At 59.4% G+C, this 19,608-nt stretch overlaps 3 protein-coding genes across 16 annotated transcripts in view; all 3 read right to left on the bottom strand.

Annotated features, from left to right (window-relative positions):
• Positions 1–1,272: 1,272 nt before the first annotated feature.
• OCEL1 (occludin/ELL domain containing 1) lies at positions 1,273–3,797 on the bottom strand. Its single transcript, XM_032412120.1, has 6 exons — positions 3,729–3,797; positions 3,196–3,474; positions 2,869–3,068; positions 2,484–2,649; positions 2,180–2,233; positions 1,273–1,996 (listed from the first exon to the last, which is right to left on the bottom strand). The coding sequence occupies exons 1-6, from the start codon at positions 3,795–3,797 to the stop codon at positions 1,874–1,876; spliced, it is 891 nt and encodes a 296-aa protein (XP_032268011.1). The 3' UTR covers positions 1,273–1,873.
• Positions 3,798–6,544: 2,747 nt separating this feature from the next.
• Positions 6,545–9,522, bottom strand: USE1 (unconventional SNARE in the ER 1). The gene is made up of 8 exons (XM_032412167.1): positions 9,291–9,522; positions 8,922–8,971; positions 8,683–8,761; positions 8,440–8,592; positions 7,918–7,930; positions 7,451–7,478; positions 6,984–7,158; positions 6,545–6,742 (listed from the first exon to the last, which is right to left on the bottom strand). Exons 1-8 carry the CDS (start codon positions 9,456–9,458, stop codon positions 6,560–6,562), a joined length of 849 nt encoding a protein of 282 aa, XP_032268058.1. The 5' UTR covers positions 9,459–9,522; the 3' UTR covers positions 6,545–6,559.
• Positions 9,523–10,852: 1,330 nt separating this feature from the next.
• The window catches only part of MYO9B (myosin IXB), an 86,593-nt gene continuing 77,837 nt past the window's right edge, over positions 10,853–19,608 (bottom strand). For 11 of the 14 annotated variants that reach the window (XM_032412340.1, XM_032412351.1, XM_032412346.1 and 8 more), the window contains 14 exons: positions 18,810–18,908; positions 18,524–18,697; positions 18,380–18,421; positions 18,104–18,215; positions 16,959–17,032; positions 16,290–16,482; positions 16,084–16,212; positions 15,724–15,829; positions 15,395–15,526; positions 14,379–14,502; positions 13,906–13,953; positions 13,414–13,556; positions 12,419–12,546; positions 10,853–12,295 (listed from right to left, as the gene is read on the bottom strand). In XM_032412340.1, the coding sequence (XP_032268231.1) occupies positions 11,880–12,295; positions 12,419–12,546; positions 13,414–13,556; positions 13,906–13,953; positions 14,379–14,502; positions 15,395–15,526; positions 15,724–15,829; positions 16,084–16,212; positions 16,290–16,482; positions 16,959–17,032; positions 18,104–18,215; positions 18,380–18,421; positions 18,524–18,697; positions 18,810–18,908 (1,920 nt within the window). In that variant the 3' untranslated portion in view covers positions 10,853–11,879. The remainder of the gene's footprint in view (positions 12,296–12,418; positions 12,547–13,413; positions 13,557–13,905; positions 13,954–14,378; positions 14,503–15,394; positions 15,527–15,723; positions 15,830–16,083; positions 16,213–16,289; positions 16,483–16,958; positions 17,033–18,103; positions 18,216–18,379; positions 18,422–18,523; positions 18,698–18,809; positions 18,909–19,608) is intronic. The other 3 variants (XM_032412344.1, XM_032412355.1, XM_032412347.1) reach the window with 3 other exon arrangements.

Raw genomic sequence — 19,608 nt, 5'->3', positions numbered from 1 at the left:
AGTCCCCAGGCCAGAGACATGGATGTCTGTCTAGGCCTGACTGCAGAACTCCTACAAAACCCGACGCATACGGCCCTTCTTGCAAGAAGACCTCCTGAGGTTCTGTGGTAAAGACTGCCATCCGGCCCTCTGTTACTGCTCTCTCACTGGCCCAGGCCATCTTCCCTGAGGGGACAGGCCCCATGGGGACGGGTCCTGGGACTGAGGACTCTGGGATTTGGTGGCTGACACTGCTTTCCCTGCCTGCAGTAGATGCCTCTCTGAGGGTCCCCATCCCCTGGGGCTCCCCTGGGAGGCAGAGTCAGACGGGGGCGCCTGGGGGGCTCAGACAGTTAAGCGTCTGCCTTCGGCTCATGTCATGATCTCAGGGTCCTGGGATCGAGCCCCGCATCAGGCTCTGCGCTCAGCAAGGAGTCTGCTTCCCTCTCTCCCTCTGCCCCTCCCCCCCGTGTTCTTTCACACTCTCTCTTTCAAATAAATAAAATCTTTTTTTTGAAGATTTTATTTATTTATTTGACATAGACAGACAGCGAGAGAGGGAACACAAGCAGGGGGAGTGGGAGAGGGAGAAGCAGGCTTCCCGCGGAGCAGGGAGCCTGATGTGGGGCTCGATCCCAGGACCCTGGGATCATGACCTGAGCCGGAGGCAGCCGCTTAACGACTGAGCCACCCAGGCGCCCCTCCGTCCCTCGGGCCTGGCACGGGGTGGGCACCACGGGACTCTCCCAGAGCTGGCACAAGCTGCGCTCACACTCTGCCTGGCATCCATCGCTGCTGGGCCTGCAGTGCTCTGGGAGACGTGGAGAGTTTTAAGGGCTCACACATCTGGGTTGGCATCAGGGACTCCAGGTCCCCGGCATTCTGCCACATGAATATTGTAGGATGCCCACTAACCAAGACTGGGGACGGTCCTCTGCCAGTCCTGCCTCTGTTACTGGAAATTTTTTTTAAAAGATTTAAGTATTTTATTTTTTAAAGATTTCATTTATTTATTTGGGAGAGTCGGAGATATCAAGAGAGATGACTGGGGAGAGGGAGAAGCAGACTCCCCACCAAGCAGGGAGCCCAACCTGGGGCTCGATCCCAGCACCCTGGGATCATGACCTGAGCCGAAGGCAGATGCTTAACCGACTGAGCCACCCAGGCACCCCCTATTTATTTTAGAGAAAGGGAGAGAGAGCAGGGGGAGGGGCAGAGGGAGAGGAAGAGGGAGCAGCAGACTCCCCACTGAGCCCGGTGCCCGACGCAGGGCTCGATCACATGACCCCTGAGACCACGACCTGTGCTGAAATCCGACGGATGCTCAACCAACTGAGCCACCCAGGCGCCCCAGTTACTGAAAACTTTTGGCTCCTGGAGGTCCCCCAGCCCAAGCCTGGCTGAGCAGTAATGCTGGATGTCGGCCCCTCAGCTTCCCACCAGAAGGCCACGTGAGGCTCCGGGTGGAGAGGGAACCCTCTGGACAGACAAGCGTTCACACCCTGCTTGGGTAAGTCCCTTTCCCGGAACTTCGATTTTTAACTCTGGAAAATGGAAGAACACGTTTTCGGTGACAGCTGAGTGAGCTCAGGAGTGTTAAGCAGTTGTACGCAGCAGACATCATAAATGTTTATTACACTGAGATAGACTTAGGCAGGACCTGCTTCCAGGGGATGGGCTGAGATCTGGGCTCAGAGCCGGTGGTCCCTGAGGAGGTTCTGGGACGGCTTCCCGGAGGAGGCGCCATCAGAGCTGGGTCTCAGAGGCTGGGGCACTCGCCAAAGCTACCCCAGGAGGGGGTAAAAGCAGGAGCTAAAGCCGGGAGGTAGGAGGAGAGGCGAGGGCAGGCGGGACCGCCACCTCGATGTGTCCCTCTGCCTGTCTGCCGGGGCCCTCAGAAGTACACAGAGCCCTCGAAGTCTCCTTGCTCATCGAACTTCTGGATCTGCATCTTGAGGTGCCTCAGTTTGCCCTTCAGGTAGTGGCAGCGAGCCTGCTTGTCCAGGAAGCTGGGGTCCTGGGCAGGGCAAGACCCAGGAAAGTCCTTGTGGTACTTTGGCCTTTGGCCCTCAGCGGCTCAACCCTTTGCCTCTTTCTCTCTGGGCCTCAGTTTTCTTTCCATGAAACTGGGCACAGTGAGCCTCATGGGAGGGTCAGGGGTGCAAAGGCCAGCCTGTGGGACTCAGGGGACACGACTCACCGTCTGCTTCTTCTCAAATTCCCTCCAGACACGGGCGGCAACTTGGGCTTCCTTCTGCAAGTGGAGAAGGGGGTGGGGGGCTCAGAGAATGCTGAACCCAAGGAGGCATGGGGAAACTGAGGCTCAGATAGACAAAGTGACCTATCTAGTGAGGACTTCAAGGGCTGACCTTGACCCCTATACTGTGGTGCCCACCCAGCCTAGAGGAGGAAGGGGCCCAGAGACCTGGACCCAGAGGGGGTCCCAGAGGCCAGGGTCCACCACCTGGAAGGGCTGTGGGGCACGGGTTTCTGCTGGGGCTGACCTGGCTTCGCGGCCTGGGCAGTGAGTTCAGCAAGGTCTCCAGCTGCTGGAGCTTTGCCAGTGCAGAGCCCACCTCCTGCTGGAGCTCCACGAACTCTGTGTACTGGTCCTGGAACACCGCAGCATAGCGGCTCCGTTCCCTCTCACTGCTCACTTGTGGGTACTTACTGCGGGGTTAAAATGGAGCAGAGTGTGAATGGAAAGAACTCGTCCCTTTCCCCCAATCAGTTTAATTTGTTCTTCTTTGCCCATGTGGGACTCCCTGCCCCAAACGCCCCTATTTTATCGTTTTACTATTTAGTAAACTCCTATTCATTTGTCAAAGCCCCGTCCTCAGTGCCCCTTCCCTGTTCCCAGGCATCAGGAACAACGTGGGGGACACTCACAGCTCATAGTCGGGCACTGGGTGGGCCCTTGGCATATGCCCCCTGGGGATGGCTTCAATAGGCTTCCTGGTGCTCAAGAGGGCCCGGGAGGGCAGCTCATCCTCAAATACAATCTTCTTGGGCCTTGCGCTGTGCGCTCTTGGTTGACCCTCGCGCAGAGCGCAGGGGGCGCTGGTTTCCGGGCCTGGAGGCACCAACCGCTGCGGGTGCCGCAGGAATTACGGTTTGGAGTTAACCAGGGTATGGGAAAGGCAGGATCCCTCAAACTGGGGGGAATGATCTTTTGCGTAGGCTCGGCCTGGGGACCCTCCTCCCGTTCGGACTCACCGGGGGCCCAGGGCCAGGCGGGCGGGTCTGCAGGTCCCCCCGGTAGCCGCGGGTCTTTGAGGACTCCCGGGTGGGCATCGGCCTCAGGGAGGCGCCGCTCGGGCGTCCCCGGGGCGGCGGGCGGGTCCTGCGGGGGGCGCCGTGGCCCCCGCGTGGCGCGGGGGGTCGCCGGGCCGCCTGTGGGCACCAGAGAAGGGCGCGCCTGGAGGCGGGGAAGCCTGGAGGGCCCACCGGGAGGCGGAGCCCTGAGCGCCAACTCTCCGCCGACTGGCGAGAGCGCTAGCTCCGCCGCTATTTGCATAGACGCACTCGATTGGCTCTCAGAGCAGCCCGCCCCTGGCTGCGTAACCCGGAAAGGCGCGACGCCCGTGACGCCACCGCGTATCCTGGGTGGGCCCGCCTCCAGTTAACCCCCGCGCTGCTGCAGCCTCGCCTGCTGGAGCGCGTGAAGCCCACGGACACCGCCCCCGAGAAGTCCCCCGGGACCTCCGCCCCAGCTGCGGGCCGCACGGACCGCTCCGGTCCGGGGTTACCTGTCCCAGCGTCCGGGTCTCCGAGCCTGGGTCCGCTCCCGGAGAGGCGCCTGAGTCAGGGTTGTGCATTAACTTCAAAGGCTGGATCCACCGGGCGGGGTCGTTCCACAGAGCGGGGCGGGGCCTAGAGAGATTGGGCGGGGTTGGCGGTGGCGGTGAGGGGGCGGGACCCAGCGTTAAGGGAAGCGGGTCCACTTTTTTTTTCCTTTTTTTAAAGATTTATTTATTTATTTATTTGAGAGAGAGAATGAGAGAAAGAGAGAGAGAGCGAGCGAGCGAGAGAGAGCATGAGATGGGGGAGGGTCAGAGGGAGAAGCATCAGAGGGAGAAGCAGACTCCCCGCTGAGCGGGGAGCCGGATGCGGGACTTGATCCCGCGACTCCAGGATCATGACCTGAGCCGAAGGCAGTTGCTTAACCAACTGAGCCACCCAGGCGCCCCAAGCGGGTCCACTTTTGAAGCGCCCCGGGTTCGAGTCCAACAGAGACCAGACCTGTTTGTTGGGTGTTTGGAGCTGGTGACTCACCTTCTCTGACCCTCGGGTTTTTTGGCCTGAAAAACCGGTGGTTTTGGCAAACTTGTACTTATTTATTTACTCAGCAATTAAAATTTAAAAATATTTCCTTAATCACTAGATTATTATACTCTGAGCAGCTGTGAGAGAAATACTGGTTTCCCCACAACTTTTGAAACTCCGGTGCTATCACGGTTTCCCACAAGTGTATCTTCAAAGTTTTAAATCTTGACTAACCTGGTGAGAGAAAAAGTTCAGAAATGATTTGTCTTTCTTTTCCTGCACATTTCTTTTTCTTGTTGATTTTTGGGAGCTCTTTGTATACCAAGGATGTAGTTTAACCAAGTAGTGTATCTTCTTTTACTATTATAGGTGAGATCGTCCAATACATTTTGCAGGCTTTTTTTTTTTTTTCCCCATGTAGGAAACTAAATTAAATCCCTTGCTGTTTTACTGAATTCTCTGGTTGAAATAGCTTTTTTAAGTTAATTTGGGTTTTTCATATAGAATAAGTCATATCATCTGCAAATAACTTTGCCTTTTTTTCTCATTTCTCAGTCGAATCTCTTCTTTCTTGTCTAGTTGTATTGACCAGCATTTCCAGACAATGTTAAATCTTTGGGGGAGTTGGGTGGACTGTGGACATTCCCCTCCACCTCCCTCTCTTTGATGGCAGAATTGCCAGTATTTGCTCATTGAATTCAATGCTCCTTGGTTTGAGATTTTGCAGTTAAATGAGGAAAATATCTGTCTTTGCTAATTGTTTATTGAGAGATGTTGAGCAATGGATACTGAACAGTACAATGTACCATTTCACCCTACGATTTTGTTTCCCGATGCATTAATGTGGCTATTAACAAACTCCTATTGAACCATCTCTGCATCTTAAGCGTGAGCCTTCTTAAGATCTACTTTTTTTTTTCCTTCAAAGATTTTAAGTAATCTCTACACCCAAAGTGGGGCTTGAACTTACAACCCTGAGATTAAGAGTTGCATACTCGGGGCACCTGGGTGGCTCAGTCGTTAAGTGTCTGCCTTCGGCTCAGGTCATGATCTCAGGGTCCTGGGATCGAGCCCCACATCGGGCTCCCTGCTCAGCGGGAAGCCTGCTTCTCCCTCTCCCACTCCCCCTGCTTGTGTTCCCTCTCTTGCTATGTCTCTTTCTGTCAAATAAATAAATAAAATCTTAAAAAAAAAGAGTTGCATGCTCTACCGACTGAGCCAGCCAGGTGCCCCTCAAGATGTATTTTTTAAAAGTTGCCATTAGAGCTTATAAAAAGCTTTACTAGGTGTTTTTACACCTGTGTTGATGGGGGTCCACTTGGGCACTTCCATGCCTGTCCCCATAGTGCCCACTCACACTCCCATGGGTCTGGGACAAACACCCTTGTGCACCTGTCACCTGTCCAGCCTCCCTCACTGAGCTCCCTTGATCACCCCCTTCACAGGCTTTGCCTTCAACGTCTGGGGTGAGAGCAGAGCCCAGGACCAATGGTTCTCCTGGGACTCCCACTCTATGACCCCTTCCAGGGTCCCTACTCGGGAGGGGGTAGTGCCCCTCCCCCCCAGTTCTCATCTGAAATGATCAGGCTATGACCTTGGCAGGGCAGAGTTTCCACAGACCCTCATGTGTTTGTTGAATGACTTGCCGAAGCCTCTAGTTTCCGGAGAGCTCAGGTCATGGCTGGACTAAGTCTTTTTTTTTTTTTTTTTTTTGAAGATTTTATTTATTTATTTGAGAGACAGAATGAGAGACAGCAGGAGAGGGAAGAGGGTCAGAGGGAGAAGCAGACTCCCCGCAGAGCAGGGAGCCTGATGCGGGACTCGATCCCGGGACTCCAGGATCATGATCTGAGCCGAAGGCAGTTGCCTAACCGACTGAGCCACCCAGGCGCCCTGGACTAAGTCTTATCTCTGAACTATCATCTTCAGTTTCAAGGAAGGCCCAGCCCTGATGCTCCCTCCTCCAGGCTGACCTCCAGACATAGCCCCATTTCTCCCCCACCCTCCAGCCTCACCCCAACCGCACAGGGCTGAAGGCACTGTGTTTGGCTCTGACTCTTCCAGCCTGGGGGCTCCTGCGGCTTCTTGGGGCCTGGCCTTTTCCGGTGTGGGGTGGGTACCCAGGGGGGAACCGAAGGGGGAGGTCACTGGGTCACCACCCCGCCCAGACTGACCTTCCTCTCCTGCTCATGCGCTTTCTGTGGCTCTCAGGAACCTCCAAAGACCCTCCCATATTGTTGCCCAGCCCAAAGGGCAGCCCTGGACACAGGTGGAGGGCAGACAGAGGGCAGACAGGGTGGGCCGGGACAGGTCTTTATTTGAGTTTGGGCATGATGCGGATGAAAAGGATCATGCTGATGAAGATGAAGCAGACGATGATAAGCATGGCCCAGAGCAGCCAGTTGACCGACTTCTGTGTGTGCTGCTCCAGCCGCTCGGATTCTGTCTTCAGCTTCTCCAGGTTCTGGTCAGCCATCTTGAGGGAGTGTGACAGGGTCTGTGGGTGAGGTAGGGAGAGTGTCAACCCGACTGCGGTCAAGTGTGGCGTCTCCCCGCCACCTGGGGGCAAGTCTGCTCCTCTAGGCCCTGCTGGTACTGTCCCCTCTGCTGGGAATTCCGTTTGTGCCTACTACCAAACTTCTATTATCCAACAAAGCCCTGGCCACAATGCCCTTCTGCTGGGAAGCCTTCTCTGATGTCCCAGGGCAGAGGTTGGAAAGTTCCCACAGTCCTCACACCTGGTTGTCCTTCTTAATGACGCTCTGGGCGGCCAGTGTGTTGGTCTTGAGGCTCCGGGCCAGGCCTAGCATCTCCTCCGCGAGCTTCTCCTGGAGGTTCTGATGTCGCTGCAGGACGAGGTCCAGCTCGGCTGCCGACTGTTTCTCATCCCCTGGTCTGGGCCCTGTCACCCCGCTGACCTCATACATAGGTGGACAAGTGGGCATGAGACGGGGTGGGGGAGGGGAAGAAACCAACATGTTCCCAAGGAACCCAGAGGTTATGGCTCCAGCCACTGCCCTGCTTGGGGCTTCGTTTCCCCCTTTTTACTTTGGCTTTTAGGAAGAGCATCCCCAGAAGTGGCTTCTGATCAGTGGTTTAGATGCTTGTGGAGGCCCTCATGGTTTGGTGCTTCAGTGGCCCAAGGTTCGTCCAGCCGCCCACCCTCCTCACACCCCAGGGCCACCCAAGGGCTGAAGACACTTACGTTCTCTTCCTCACATCCAGCTGGGGCTCTGGAAGCGAAAAAGCCAAGCAGGAAGAAGGAAAGGATTGGTTTCCTGTTTTCCGGCTTCCTGATCATTGCCTGTGATGTGTCTGCTATTCATAATGTCGTTGCCTGTCTAGTCGGCTGCCCAGTGAGCTCCTGATCATGCTTCAAAGCCCTAACTCAAAAGCCCTCTCTTGTAAGAAATTTTCCTCACCCCTATCTGGGCTCCCCCAGGCCCCACGTCCCTTCTGCTGGCCTAACCTTGGCCCCGTGGCCTGGGAGTTTCCAGCTTTATTTCCTCTGGGGGCCAGCTCCTCTGTCCTGGCACCCCCATCAGGCATAACTAGGTGACGCCCCTGGGGCTATGCTCCCTGGGCTGTGGAAGACCCTGGGGGAGCCAGGTGAAGGATGTGAGGCGGCATGACAGTTAAGCCTCAAGTCCTGTTTCATTCAGGGCGACTCACCTCCAGCAGAGTCCTATGGGAAAAAGAGAGAGGCATGAAGTCACCTATCTGTCCTGCCACCTCCAAACTATCCTTTCTGCTCTCAGAACGCCCCCCCCCACACACACACTCATTCAGGGACCAGGGCAAGTCCCATGACCTCTGGGCCTCAGTTTCTTCATATTTCGAAGGGTTTACCTGATCCACATAAAATGCTCAAGAAGACACATGCTGTCCCATTTTACAGATGGAAAAACTTGTCCATTTGTGGCAGGATGAGACACAGTCATCTATCTGTGGCAAACTTGCCTATCTGTTGCTCTGGGTCTTAACTATCTATACCATTTTTGCCTTGGACCAAACTCTTATACATCTAGCAAAGTCCTGGCTCCGCCTTTCTGTTGGGAAGCCGACTGATGGCCCAGGGCAGAGGCTGTTGGGACCCCTTGGGTCCCTGCACCTGCCAGCATTTGTTCTGGCCACATCCAGGCACGAAACTGTCCCTGACCAAAAGGTTCCCAGGGACCAGGGAGGTAGCCCTACCGTGCCTAGCAGCTCACTCCTCATTTCGCTGGTGTACCGAGCCCGCGACTGCAGATGCACCGTCTTGGTGGCAGGCACCCGCTCCCTGGCTGTGGTTGGTACACGGCCAGGGGCCAGAAACTGGTTGGCTAGGGCCTTCTCTGAGGCGGAGGTCTGCCGAAGAGGGAAAAGGGGTCACCAGAGGGACAGGTCCTGGGCAGGTGAGTGTGATGAGGGCTGAGGAAGTAGAGCAGGCCGGCTCACCAGCTTCTCTGCCTGCAGCATCCCCTTCAGGAAATCGACCTTGCGGGAATATTCATTGATCACCTCGGAGGCTGGTTTGCTGGAAGGCGAGAAGAGGAAAAAGAAAGGCTGCCCACTGTCCCCAGTTCCGGGAAGGGTCTCAGCAGGGGGCTGGAGCCTAGGGATTCCCCAACAGGGACCGGCCCTGGCCCCCCGACTCCCATCCCAGATTTGAAGCCCCTGTGGCCGCCTGCACTCACCTTGCCTGGGCTTTCAGGGCCTGCAGCATGTCCTCGAGGGCTCCCACGTACTGGGGAGGGAAAGTGGGGGTGTAAGCCTGGTCTGCCACACCCTCCCACTCCTCCCGGTCCTGCTCAAAGTGGGGGTGGGGGTGGGGGCTGGGGGCTGGGCCAAAGAGGGGCGGGGCCGAAAGGGGGCGGAGTCAGGGAGGCGGGGCTAGCTGAACTATAGGGAATGGGGCGGGAGCTACAGGTGGACGTGGCGGAGCCGGCCGGAAGGGGCGTGGTCAGAGCGGCTGTTGGGACTGGGGCGTAGGGCCCGGTGGCCGCTAGATGCGGCGGTCGCCGTCCGGGCGTTGGGCTCTGCTTGACAGTAAAGATTTCCCTCACCTTCTCCAGACGCCACTCGTCAGGGTCCCGCTTCTCCGCTGCCATCGCCTCGCAGCGGCACAGCAAGCGCACCAGGTTCAGCTCCAGCCTCGACGCTGCCATCATCCCTCGGCCGTACCCTGCCCCTTCCGCCGGCGCCATCTTGGAGAAGGGCGGAAGTGCCCTCATTTGGGCTTCTTCCGGGCGCGTCCACCACTCGTTCGCGGTTGCGTCTTTGGGGCGGAACTAATGTTTTGTTTCAAGGAGAGGCGCTTTCCTGTCTGTATTTACTCAGGGCTGAATCGCGTTTTCCCTTCTCAAGCGTCTTAACCCTTCCGGAAGGGTTAAAAGCACCGGTCCTTCGATGTCAGTCCCATGTGCAATACGTCCTCTGCTTATTCCTTTTCTCCTGCTCAAAATTCCTTCCCCACGCCCACTTCTGCTTGGGTTCTTCCCACGCTGAGCTCTTCCGTATCCAGGCAGCCTTCCCCGGTTCTTCCCAGGGTACGGGCCTGGGACTAAGGTATCCAAGGCTTAGGGGCCCACCGAAGTTTGTGGTTATGAGCTTCCGGGTCTGATTCTGACTCCACCCCCCGCAGTGGCCTTGAGGAAGTTTAACTTTTTGGGCCTGGTTCCTCCTTTGGAAAAGGGGTGGCGTGACAAAGCCTGCCTCGGGGGGATATTAGCTAGCTCTGGGGGTGAGAGGTGGGGCAGGGTCACCCCTGACGCCCAGACCCCCATGGAGAGAGCCCCACCTGAGTCCCCAGTCAAGGCCCATCCTGCGACCTCCCCCCACCCCTAGGCCTGCGGAGGACAGGGTTAAGGAATGCAGCTTCAGAGGGACTGGAGCCTGGCTTGCGGCACTCATCCATCTTCCCACCCCTCACGTCACCTGTGTCCCGGTCACGCGTGGGCCTGGTGTCCTCGCAAAATACTATGTAGCAGACTAAACCCAGGGATGTAGGGGGGCACTGGAGGCAGATGGGGCAGGCTCTGAATCCCAGCCCTACCCCATCCCAAATGTGTGGCCTCAGACAAGCCTCCCAACTCCCTCATGTGCTGTCTGGACTAGGGTTCTTCACTGCTCCCCCCGACCCCGGCCCCATGGGTCCCGCCTGCCAGCAGGTTCCCACAGCTGCCCATCTGATTGCAGCCTGGGAGCTGGGCTGAGAGGATAGTGGGCGGGGGGTGGCTTTCGGTTCCGTTGGGCCCACCAGGGACTGATCCTCTCAGAGGGAGACGGCCTTGTAGCTGACATTTAAGCCCTCGCTGGGGAGAGGCTGGGTGCTAAAACAGGGCAATGGGAGGCAGCTCCCAGGACAACAGGCTCTTTGCCAACCCCCCCCCCCCCATTTCCAGATTAATAAACAAGCACCTCCAGCAAATGCACCACTCTAGTGTGAGGAGCACATGTGAAATTCCAACAGCAATTGGCTGGAGGTTCAGGGCAGGTCCTCCCAGACAAGGGGCACAGCCCCCCGCCCTGCACCCCTCTTGGCTGAGGCCACAGGGTGGACCCCCACCTGCTAGCCCCCCACTCCTCCAACAAGCTCCAAACCCAGTCTGAGCAGGAACTGCACGCAAACACCTTTCAGGCACTTTTTATTTTGCACGGCTTCTGGGGCACCTGGGGCACCTCCCGTCCCAGACCCGTGGCTGTGTGTCTGAGGAGTGAGCCAAGCCTGAGAGAGGGGGAGCCCAACTCCGGAGATCCCCAGGCTGTCACTGTCGACCAGCAGGAATGTCCAACCCCAGGCCTTGCCCTCCCTGCCTGTGAGTGGTCCTGAGTCTCGGCTCCTGTTGGCCACACGGAGTGGGCAGTATGCTGAGGGTCGCCTCCTCTGGCCTCCCGAGTCCGGGGCATGGGGACAGAAGAGTGATGGCCACATTCAAGTCTCCCTGGGATGTGAGGTCTGTGGTGCTGCACGTGGACGCTGCCGCCCACCTTGTGCCCTGACTCCAGCCACCAGCCTGGATTCCCAGAGAGGCTCCAACACTCCTTCAGATGCATGCCAGCCGGGCAAGAGGATGCGTCCGAGACACACCTGGGGCAGTCAGAGGCCCCAAGGGCCCAAATCCCGTGTGCAAGGCCCCGGCCCTCAGACCGTGGGCCCCAGGCCGTCCTCAGTGCGGGTCTAAGCCCCCGACATGCGGTGGCCGTGCACGCTTTGCTCTGAAGGCTCAAGTCCGGGTTATAAGGGAGATGCAGGACGTTAATATAAAAGTTTGTACATACAAGTATAAAAAACAATTTGGTCTCTTGTTAAGGCTGTTACAGTTTAAAGTTATGTAAACCACGCACAAAGAAACAGTTACCATATAAAACAAAAAGGGAGGTGGGAGATGCCAGATGCCAGATGCCAGGCCGCCCACCATGATTTGGTGCTCTGGGTGGGCGCATCTACGTGGTGTGGGGGCTCAGCAAGGGCAGCCGGGCCTTGGCTGGCCTCTCCCTGCTTGGACTCTGCACTTGGGGCTGGCGCCCACCTCACATTGTCTTGGAGCTTTTCATTCGGGATCCTTCTCAGCCAAACGCTGGCTCTGCAGCTCAGTGCCCAGCTCTGGCACGGGCTGGTCCTCAGACTCGCGGGGACTCTGCACCGCGGGCCCTCAGCCGTTGGCCTGGCCCGAGGTGGGGGGCAGGCAGTAGGTCGGGGGGTCTGAGTACCTCCGCTTGGCCCCCGGAGGCCGGTCGTCCTCGTCCAGGGGCTCCCGCGTGCCCTGCACGGGCCGGTGAGCGCTGGGTGTGATATACACAGAGTGTACCTGGTCCGGGCGGCGGGCAGGCGGCTCTCGGCGCCTCACTGGGGCAGCGGCCTCCGGGGCACCCGGTGCCCGGCCGGGGAGGTGGGAGGGCAGGCCGGGTGGGAGCTTGATGTTGGCTGTGGGCATGATGGGGGTCCGCCGGGGGGTCTTCACTCTGACCGTCACGAAGGACGACGGCCTTCGTCGTGGAGGGGCGGCTGCCACAGGGAGGGGGCTCAGGGCGGGCGCGCCGGGGCTGGGGAGAACAGGCGCGGGGGGCCCTTTTGAGAGACAGACGGCAGGGTTACTGCAGCTTCGGGGCCAGTAGACGGACCCTTGCCCCAGGGCCGGCCGGTGGTGGAGGACACGGGAAGGAGCAAAGCAGACACTGCCTTAATACTGACCTTCTGAGGCCCCCCGCCCGGCCCGCTCTTCCAACAGGCTCTCAGTGCTGGCCGACGTTTCTGAGTCCAGGTTTTCCTCGTCGGAGCCCCGAGGGTCCAGCTCCGGCAGCCGGTAGGTGATGTCCTCCCTGGGGGGGGGGACGGGGTTGTGGTGTCCAAGGCTGTTCCCAAGGTGAAAGACCACCCAACAAGAGTGCCAGGCCAGCAGGGTACAGAACAGGCCTTCCTGGTCCTGGATGGGAGTCCCTGCCCTCAGCACCCCCAGCACCCATCTCCAAATCACACCTGGCCCAGAGACACTCCGGGGAGGATGGTGTCAGGCTGCTGAGGGAAGCCATCCATCTGGCCCTATACTGAGCTAGTGACAGGCTCCTGCCTCAGGGCCTTTGCAAGTGTTGGTCCCTCTGCCCGAGTGCTCTACCCTGTTCCTAAGATGAGGGAGGCCAAGTGGCCCAGGTCACACCTGTCCTCCTGGTATAATTAAAAAAAAAAAAAAAATTATTTGACAGAGAGAGAGAGCACAGGCAGAGGGAGCGGCAGGCTCCCTGCAGAGCAGGGAGCCCGATGTGGGGCTCGATCCCAGAACCCTGGGATCATGACCTGAGCCAAAGGCAGCCGCTTAACCGACTGAGGCACCCAGGCACCCCCTGTCCTGGCATAATGTTAGTGGCGTCCCTACACACTCACGTCTTGACTGGGTGACAGATTAATTGGTCACACTAGCTAAAACCATCTTGAAGACAAAGTTTGGGCATTACCCCTCTGCTGCCCCATTTTCCCTGTGGACCACCATGGCTCCTGGGGGCCGAGTGGGGGTTTAAACAGAGCCCTAGGCTGCCTTTGAGGTCAGCAGCCCCCCATGAGGTAGGTAGCAGACGACGGGAATGGGCCTAGCCTGTCAGCATCCTCTAACAGCCGGGTCTGCTACGCAGAGGGGCCTGGGGATGGGGGCCGGATGGCAGAGCCGAGGGCAGGAAGGGGACAGAGACACTTGCTTCTCCTCCTTGATGGACTGGATCCGCTCAATGAGGATCTCCTTCTCGCGGTCCTCGTCGCCGCTGGGGACTTCCTCTTCTGGAAGCACCCCCAGCTCCTCCGGGCCGCCAGCACTGCTTGCCCGGGCCTTAGGGCTCTTGTTCTACGACAGAGAAGCGGCAGGTGTGGCTGGCCCCTCTGGGAGGGTGGGGCCGGTGCTCCCAGGAGGGGAGAGGGTGCTGTGAACAGCTCGGGGAGATAAGGTTAGTTCTGATGTGGAAGGGTGGGCTTAGTGAGGCTGCTCCAGGGATCATGTGGGGACCGAGTGGCTGGTGCTTGGCTGATTAGTCATCCTCAGCGCAGGTGGTCAGCAGGCAGTGGGCCTCCCCCAGCATGCACTTCCAGAAGGTTAGGACATGCTCAGTCTATCCTATGAGACCACGGGCACAAGGGGAACCCAGAATGCACCACACCCGGAGACATGCAGGGCGGCCCGCGGAATGTGTACATACCAGGACCCCCTCATAGGGAGACGAAAACCCCAGTTTGAGAGGCCATGGCTGGGGAAGAGACGAACAGAGGGTGACCATACAGGGGCCATGACCACCACATGGGCACAAGTCACGGGCACCGAGCCACATCGGACTGCAGGGACAAGGACAGGGTCCTCCCGTGGAAGCCCAGGACCTGCCCCCCTAAGTCCCCACCCCCACTGCGGGGCCACTTCTGCAGTGGGGACTTTTCCCTGTAGAAGGGGCAGAAGGATGACCTGAACCATCACCGAGTGGATACAGGTCCCACGCTGCCCTTCGAGGGGCAGTCAGCGTGAGGCTGAGCGAGGAAGGTGGTCATTTAGCTGATGTGGGGGAACTGGCCCTCAACCATGCACCCTTGGCTGGCCAAGGGCGTGCAAGGGGTGGAAAGGTGAGACCCCTCCCCCGCCCCCAAGCCCTGCCCACCGGCCACTCCCACCCCGCCTGCTCACAGTGTTCTGTCGCAGGAGGGAGAGCCTTCGGAAGGCAATGCTCTCCGCAGCTTCCAGCTGGTTGATCTCCTCCATCTTCACCTTGTACTTCCTCATCTGTTCCTTGATGAGCATCTCCACGCAGCTGTGGAGAAGGTGACCCAGTGTGACTGCCCGCAGGATGGCCAGCGTCAGGGCCTGGCGTCCAGAGGGCACTGGCCAGAGACTGGGGCCCGGGGGCCGAGACGGAGAGCCCGGGACCAGACAGGGCCACAGACGCAGCCGTGGCCCCTGTGGCTTCCATCTCCGTGGCAGCGTGCTGTGGGACCTCGTGCGGCTCACTCCACCTTTCTGAGCCTGAGGCCCCGTCTCCACAAGCCTCCCGGTTTGAAGGAGGAAGCACAGCACTGTGGACCGAAGTGAGCCAGCCCCTCCTAGTCCCCCTGCAGGGCGGGGACCGCCCCGCCGCACACGGAAGCCTAGGGGCCCGCAGGAGCGCCGTGAGCGGTAAGCATGGGGGGCAGGCCCCTCAGCCCCGACAGAGAGGCAGTCACAACTCAGGGTTTTCCATCATCACAACCACACAAGAAAAAAGCGAGCAAAGAAAGTGCCGGAAGAGGCGGGAAGAAAATCTGTCAACACCACGTGGCTACGCGGGTGTGTCAGGGCCACACAAGAAACCACCTAAGGTGACAGGTTCTTATTTTTACAGCTTGAAGCCTAAACAGTGTCCTCTTAGTCCCTGACGTCTGACGACTTCCGAGCTCATTTGAAGAACTCTGAAAACTTCTGAAGACAGCGCAGGGGGCAGAAGAGACCCCCAGACAGCTGCTTCTTTCCTGACAGCTTTCGCTGCTACCAGAGGCCAAGGACGTCAGGACGCTGGGCCCCCCGTCTGCCCCTCGCCCTGCAACTGGAGAAGGCTTTCTCCTTTCCTCTGCATTCTTCAGCCTCAAAAGCACTTGGCAGGGATGCCCTAGCTGCTGGAGGAGATGTAACATGAGGGGCGGGAGGGGGGGCTGGCACCCAGCACTCACGTGGTGACCTTGAGGACGTCCTTCATGCTGGTCAGCGGGTCCGAGTTGTCGGGGCAGCGCAGAAGGCAGGGTGCGAAGATGATGGCCAGGGCGCTGGGCGACATGCGGTTCACGTCCTCAAGCAGGGCCACCCTGCGTGGGGAGCGGCAGTTAGGGGCGGCCAGGGAGCCCCCGGACCCGAGGCCCGAGCCTTGCGGTTGCCTCGGGGAAGGGGCCTGGAGGTGAAACGGGGGTGGAACCACCAGAGGAGGCCGGCCCGGGGCACACCGCGGCGGGGCTCTTGATGGAGACCCCCCCCACCCCACAGAGAGCAGACGGCAGGCACTTGCTTGACAAGGTGGAAGATGAGCCGCTCCAGCGAGTTGTGGTTGGCCTCAGGCAGGTGCTCCAGGACGGTGTAGATGGCACCCAACTGCTCCTGCTTCTCTGGCAGCTCTGGGGGGGGCCCAGGGCATCAGCTCCCTGTAGGCCTGGCCCTGACACGTCCCCGGGGGCGGGGGCGGGGGTGGGGGGGGGCTGGGACAGGCGTGTGGCAAGGTGCAGGGCCACGGAGGGGTGCACCTGCTCCAGGCCAGCTGCTCGGAGCCCTGAGGTTCCTCGGCCGTGCCTCCCCGCCTGGCCACCGCGTGTGGTGCCAGCCCCGACCGTGGCCACCCGCCCGCCCTCGCCGCTGCTGCGGTGGGACTCACCCACGGCTCGGAGGAAGTCGCCGTACTGGGCGAAGGTCATGAGGGGCTCAGGCAGCTCTCGAAGCCACTGCTTGAGCACTCCGGTGATGGCATGGATGGGGAAGTTCTCCAGCTTGACGGCTGCGGGGTCTGCGGGCAGGCCGGGCGGGGGCTGGTGAGCACAGGCAGGACCCCCCCCGCCACGAGCCCCCCCGCCCGACACCCACCTGTCTGCAGTGCCTGTCGTAGCTCCCGTGTGCGGTTGGCAGCGCCTGACTTGCGGTAGAGACCCTCGGTGTACAGGCCGTGCATCTCCACATGTTCCAGAAGCTTCTCCAGCACGATGGGCACTGAGGCCTTGTCACTGGTCAGGCTGTCCACGCACACGCCAAAGTGGCCTGGCTCGGCACCTGGCTCGCTCTGCAACACCAGAGGTGGGGGTCAGGCCTCCCGTGTGGGCTCCCTCCCTCCCCGCAGGCGGCTGGGGGCGCCCGGCTGGGGAGGGGGGCTTGCTGGCCGCTGGGCTCCGTCAGGCCTGAGAGCAGCCACAGCTCCCTCAGGGGAGTTGGTCCTGCTCCTGCTGCCTGCAGCCCCAGCACTTGGGACCCGGCCTCCCTTGTGCAGAGCTGGAGGCTTCCCTCCACCTGGAGAAGGGAGGAGCAGGGCTGGGGGGTCTGAGATGCACACATAAGCCCAGCCCTGCCTCGGGGGACCTCAAGGGGCTCTGCTGACAGAACTGGGGGGTGCTCTGCTCTGGACCGGCCCCTCCTGTCGGCTCCCTGCTCCTACCTGACACCCAACCTTGGCCTCGCACCAAGCACACCCTCTCCTCCCCATCGCTTGGGATGGCCTCCCCCAGGTCTTCTGGAAAGTTCTGGGCCCTGGGGGGTGCTCACCTTGCTCCCGCATGTGTAGGAACAATAGGTCTGAATCTTGTGTACACACTTCTTGTGGCAGGTCATCTTGCACACTAGGAGGTCATGGGGGGGGGTCACAGATGGTGCACAAGGGCCCCACGTTCCCACCAACTGGCTTCTGTTTTTTTTCTTTTAAGATTTTATTTATTTATTTATTTGACAAAGAGAGAGAGAGAGCGAGAGCAGGAACACAAGCAGCGGGAGTGGGAGAGGGAGAAGCAGGCTTCCTGCCGAGCAGGGAGCCCGATGTGGGACTCGATCCCAGGACCCTGGGATCATGACCTGAGCTGAAGGCAGACGCTTAACGACTGAGCCACCCAGGCGCCCCTCCACTAACGGGCTTCTAAACTTGAGACATATGAATTTCTACCCCAATTCCCAGGCAAGGAAGCCATGTGGGTAGACGTTCACAGCTGGTGACTGTCAGTGGCCTCAGAGTCTGGCCAATGGGACAGGAACAGGGGTTTGGGGAGTCATGCTTGAGAGAGAAAGCTAGCTGAGACCAAAAAGGAGGGGGCATCCAGTGTCCTTGTCTCAGGGCGGTGACAAGTGCCCGAGTATTTGTGATGGACACAGTGGGGATACACAGGGACTGAAGAGACAGCACATCCTGGGCAGAAGAGAGACAGGCCCGGCCGATCGTGGCAGGGACACACAACCGCCAGAGACCTGACTGACCGCGCCCAGGGCCAGACCCTCCTGCCCGCTGGGTGGGCCCGGGCTGCGTCTGTGTCCCAGGGTTCCTCTGGGGCAGACTGGCTTTGCCTACCCCATGGGGGAGGGACTCCGGGGGTCTAGGGAGGTGTTGGCAGATCAGGCAGCAGGAACAGTGTGCACGTAAGCTGGGAGGGAGGACACGGGGTAACCTGCCGAGGTGGGCATGTGGATTGCAGGCGGCAGAGGTGGCGGGGGGGCCTCAGGGCTGGCTGAGAATCGGCATCTGCCCCAGGGTGACAGTGGGAGGACTGAGTGGGTGAGGCGTGGCCAGGGCAGTGTTCCAGAAAGATCCACCCCGTGGCTCGAGTGGAGGCCCTGGTGCACACTGAGGGGTTGGGGACGTGGTGCGGGAGGAGGGGGTGTCGTGGAGCATCAGGGGGCATGGTGGGAGGGCCAGGAGCACTCACCGCTGCAGAGCAGGGCCTTGTCCATGAGCCAGATGTAGGAGAGGCACTGCTCACACGACTGCGGGATGCTCACCTGGTAGCTGACGAACACGTGCCCATTGTGCTGCTGGACCTGGGGGGCCGCGGGGGAGGGCGCTGAGCGGCCAGGGCAGACCCCCCCGCGCTCTCACCGCGAGGCTGCCCAGCCTGAATGGGCCGAGGTTCACGTTCACGAGCAGGGCTCCCTAGGGCTGGGCGGGAAAACACGCTCCCACACGCGCACGCGCAAATACTCACAGCGCGATCCTGCTTCCGCTTCTTCTTCTGAGCTTTGCTCTGCTGTGAGGGAGCGCACAGGCGAAGTCCGTGAGGGCCCTGGGGGCACCTCCGCCTCCCGCCGCCCACCCCCCCACTGGTGGTCCCTGAAGCGGCACCACCAACCTTGGGCGGCTCGAAGTCATTCTTGGTGTGCCCGCGGGTGAACTCGTCGAGCAGCGACTGGAAAAGGTTGAGGACCAGGTTGGTGTCCTTTTCCCCTCGCTCGGCCGCCAGGTTGTTCACAACAATCTGGTAGTTCTCCATCAGGTCCTTGTAGCCGACGTGGATCTTCCCGTTCTGCGGGGATGCAGGCATGACCCTCGTGGGACAGACAGATTGGGGGGGCGCCCTGGAGAGGGCATGGGGGGTCCCCACAGGGGCCCTCCCCAGGGCTGGGGACTGCACTTACGGGGACAGAGTACATGGTTTTGAGGTTGCTCCTGAACTTCTCGGTGGCTTCGATGAATAAGCTCTCGATGGGAGTCTTCTGAGAACGCAGGTCGTTTATCTGGAGAAGGAGAGAGAGATGCCCTGACTTGGAGTTACCTCCGAGACTTGGCATCTGACTGCTTGCTGCTCTGGTCTGTCCCAAGTCCTTCCCTGGCTCCTCTGGGATCCCAGGAAAAAAAAAATCCAGGCCCTCTGGCTAATCCTGGTCTTTCCAATCCCTTCAGCCCAGGTTTAAACTAAACACCCAACATTTGGGGCTGGATCACACTAGGGGTGTTGAACAGCACCCCTGGCCCCCACCCACCAGTTGCCAGCAGCACTCCCCAGTCATGACAGCCAAAAATGTCTGCAGATGTAGCCAACGGTCCCCTGGGACACAATCATCCCTGGGGCCCCTCCTGCCACCACACACAGGCGCTTAACCCTGAGCCATGCCCCAAATGCATGCCATGGTGACCGATTCACCTCCACTGTATACACTAAGTGCTCAGTCAGCATCTGCCCTGAGACCCAATGTGTTTTGTAAAAGTGTATTCTAAACAAAATAAGTTCATGGTCAGGGCTGAGCCACAGCGAGTCACCCAGTGGGATGCACGTGTGTCCAGTGCCCACCTGGCTCCAGGCACTTCCGTTTCCTCCAGTGTGAGAGAAAGTGGGGCAATCATCCCCAGGGGTGCTGGGAGACAACACACCAAGTGTCTTCAAGCAGCAGATTCTGAACTTCCTGGGCAGGTACTGCCGGATCAAATGCATCCGCC

This window comes from Phoca vitulina, unplaced genomic scaffold, assembly GCF_004348235.1.
Source record: "Phoca vitulina isolate PV1807 unplaced genomic scaffold, GSC_HSeal_1.0 scaffold13, whole genome shotgun sequence".
NCBI classification, from domain to species: Eukaryota; Metazoa; Chordata; class Mammalia; order Carnivora; family Phocidae; genus Phoca; species Phoca vitulina.
Note: the sequence above shows the minus strand (reverse complement) of the source record. Positions and strands in the feature narration are given on the sequence as shown.

What these genes read in the sequence shown, in the direction of transcription:
- OCEL1 (XM_032412120.1), bottom strand. Translation starts at nt 3,797, where the DNA reads ATGCACAACCCTGACTCAGGCGCCTCTCCGGGAGCGGACCCAGGCTCG. An exon ending in CCAGTGCCCGACTATGAGCT is followed by an intron (nt 2,650 to 2,868) that starts GTGAGTGTCCCC and finishes TTAACCCCGCAG; the next exon opens with TAAGTACCCACAAGTGAGCA. An exon ending in AATTTGAGAAGAAGCAGACG is followed by an intron (nt 1,997 to 2,179) that starts GTGAGTCGTGTC and finishes TGCCCTGCCCAG; the next exon opens with GACCCCAGCTTCCTGGACAA.
- USE1 (XM_032412167.1), bottom strand. Translation starts at nt 9,458, where the DNA reads ATGAGGGCACTTCCGCCCTTCTCCAAGATGGCGCCGGCGGAAGGGGCA. An exon ending in ACGAGTGGCGTCTGGAGAAG is followed by an intron (nt 8,972 to 9,290) that starts GTGAGGGAAATC and finishes TTCCCTCCCCAG; the next exon opens with TACGTGGGAGCCCTCGAGGA. An exon ending in CTGGATGTGAGGAAGAGAAC is followed by an intron (nt 7,159 to 7,450) that starts GTAAGTGTCTTC and finishes GTATGAGGTCAG; the next exon opens with CGGGGTGACAGGGCCCAGAC.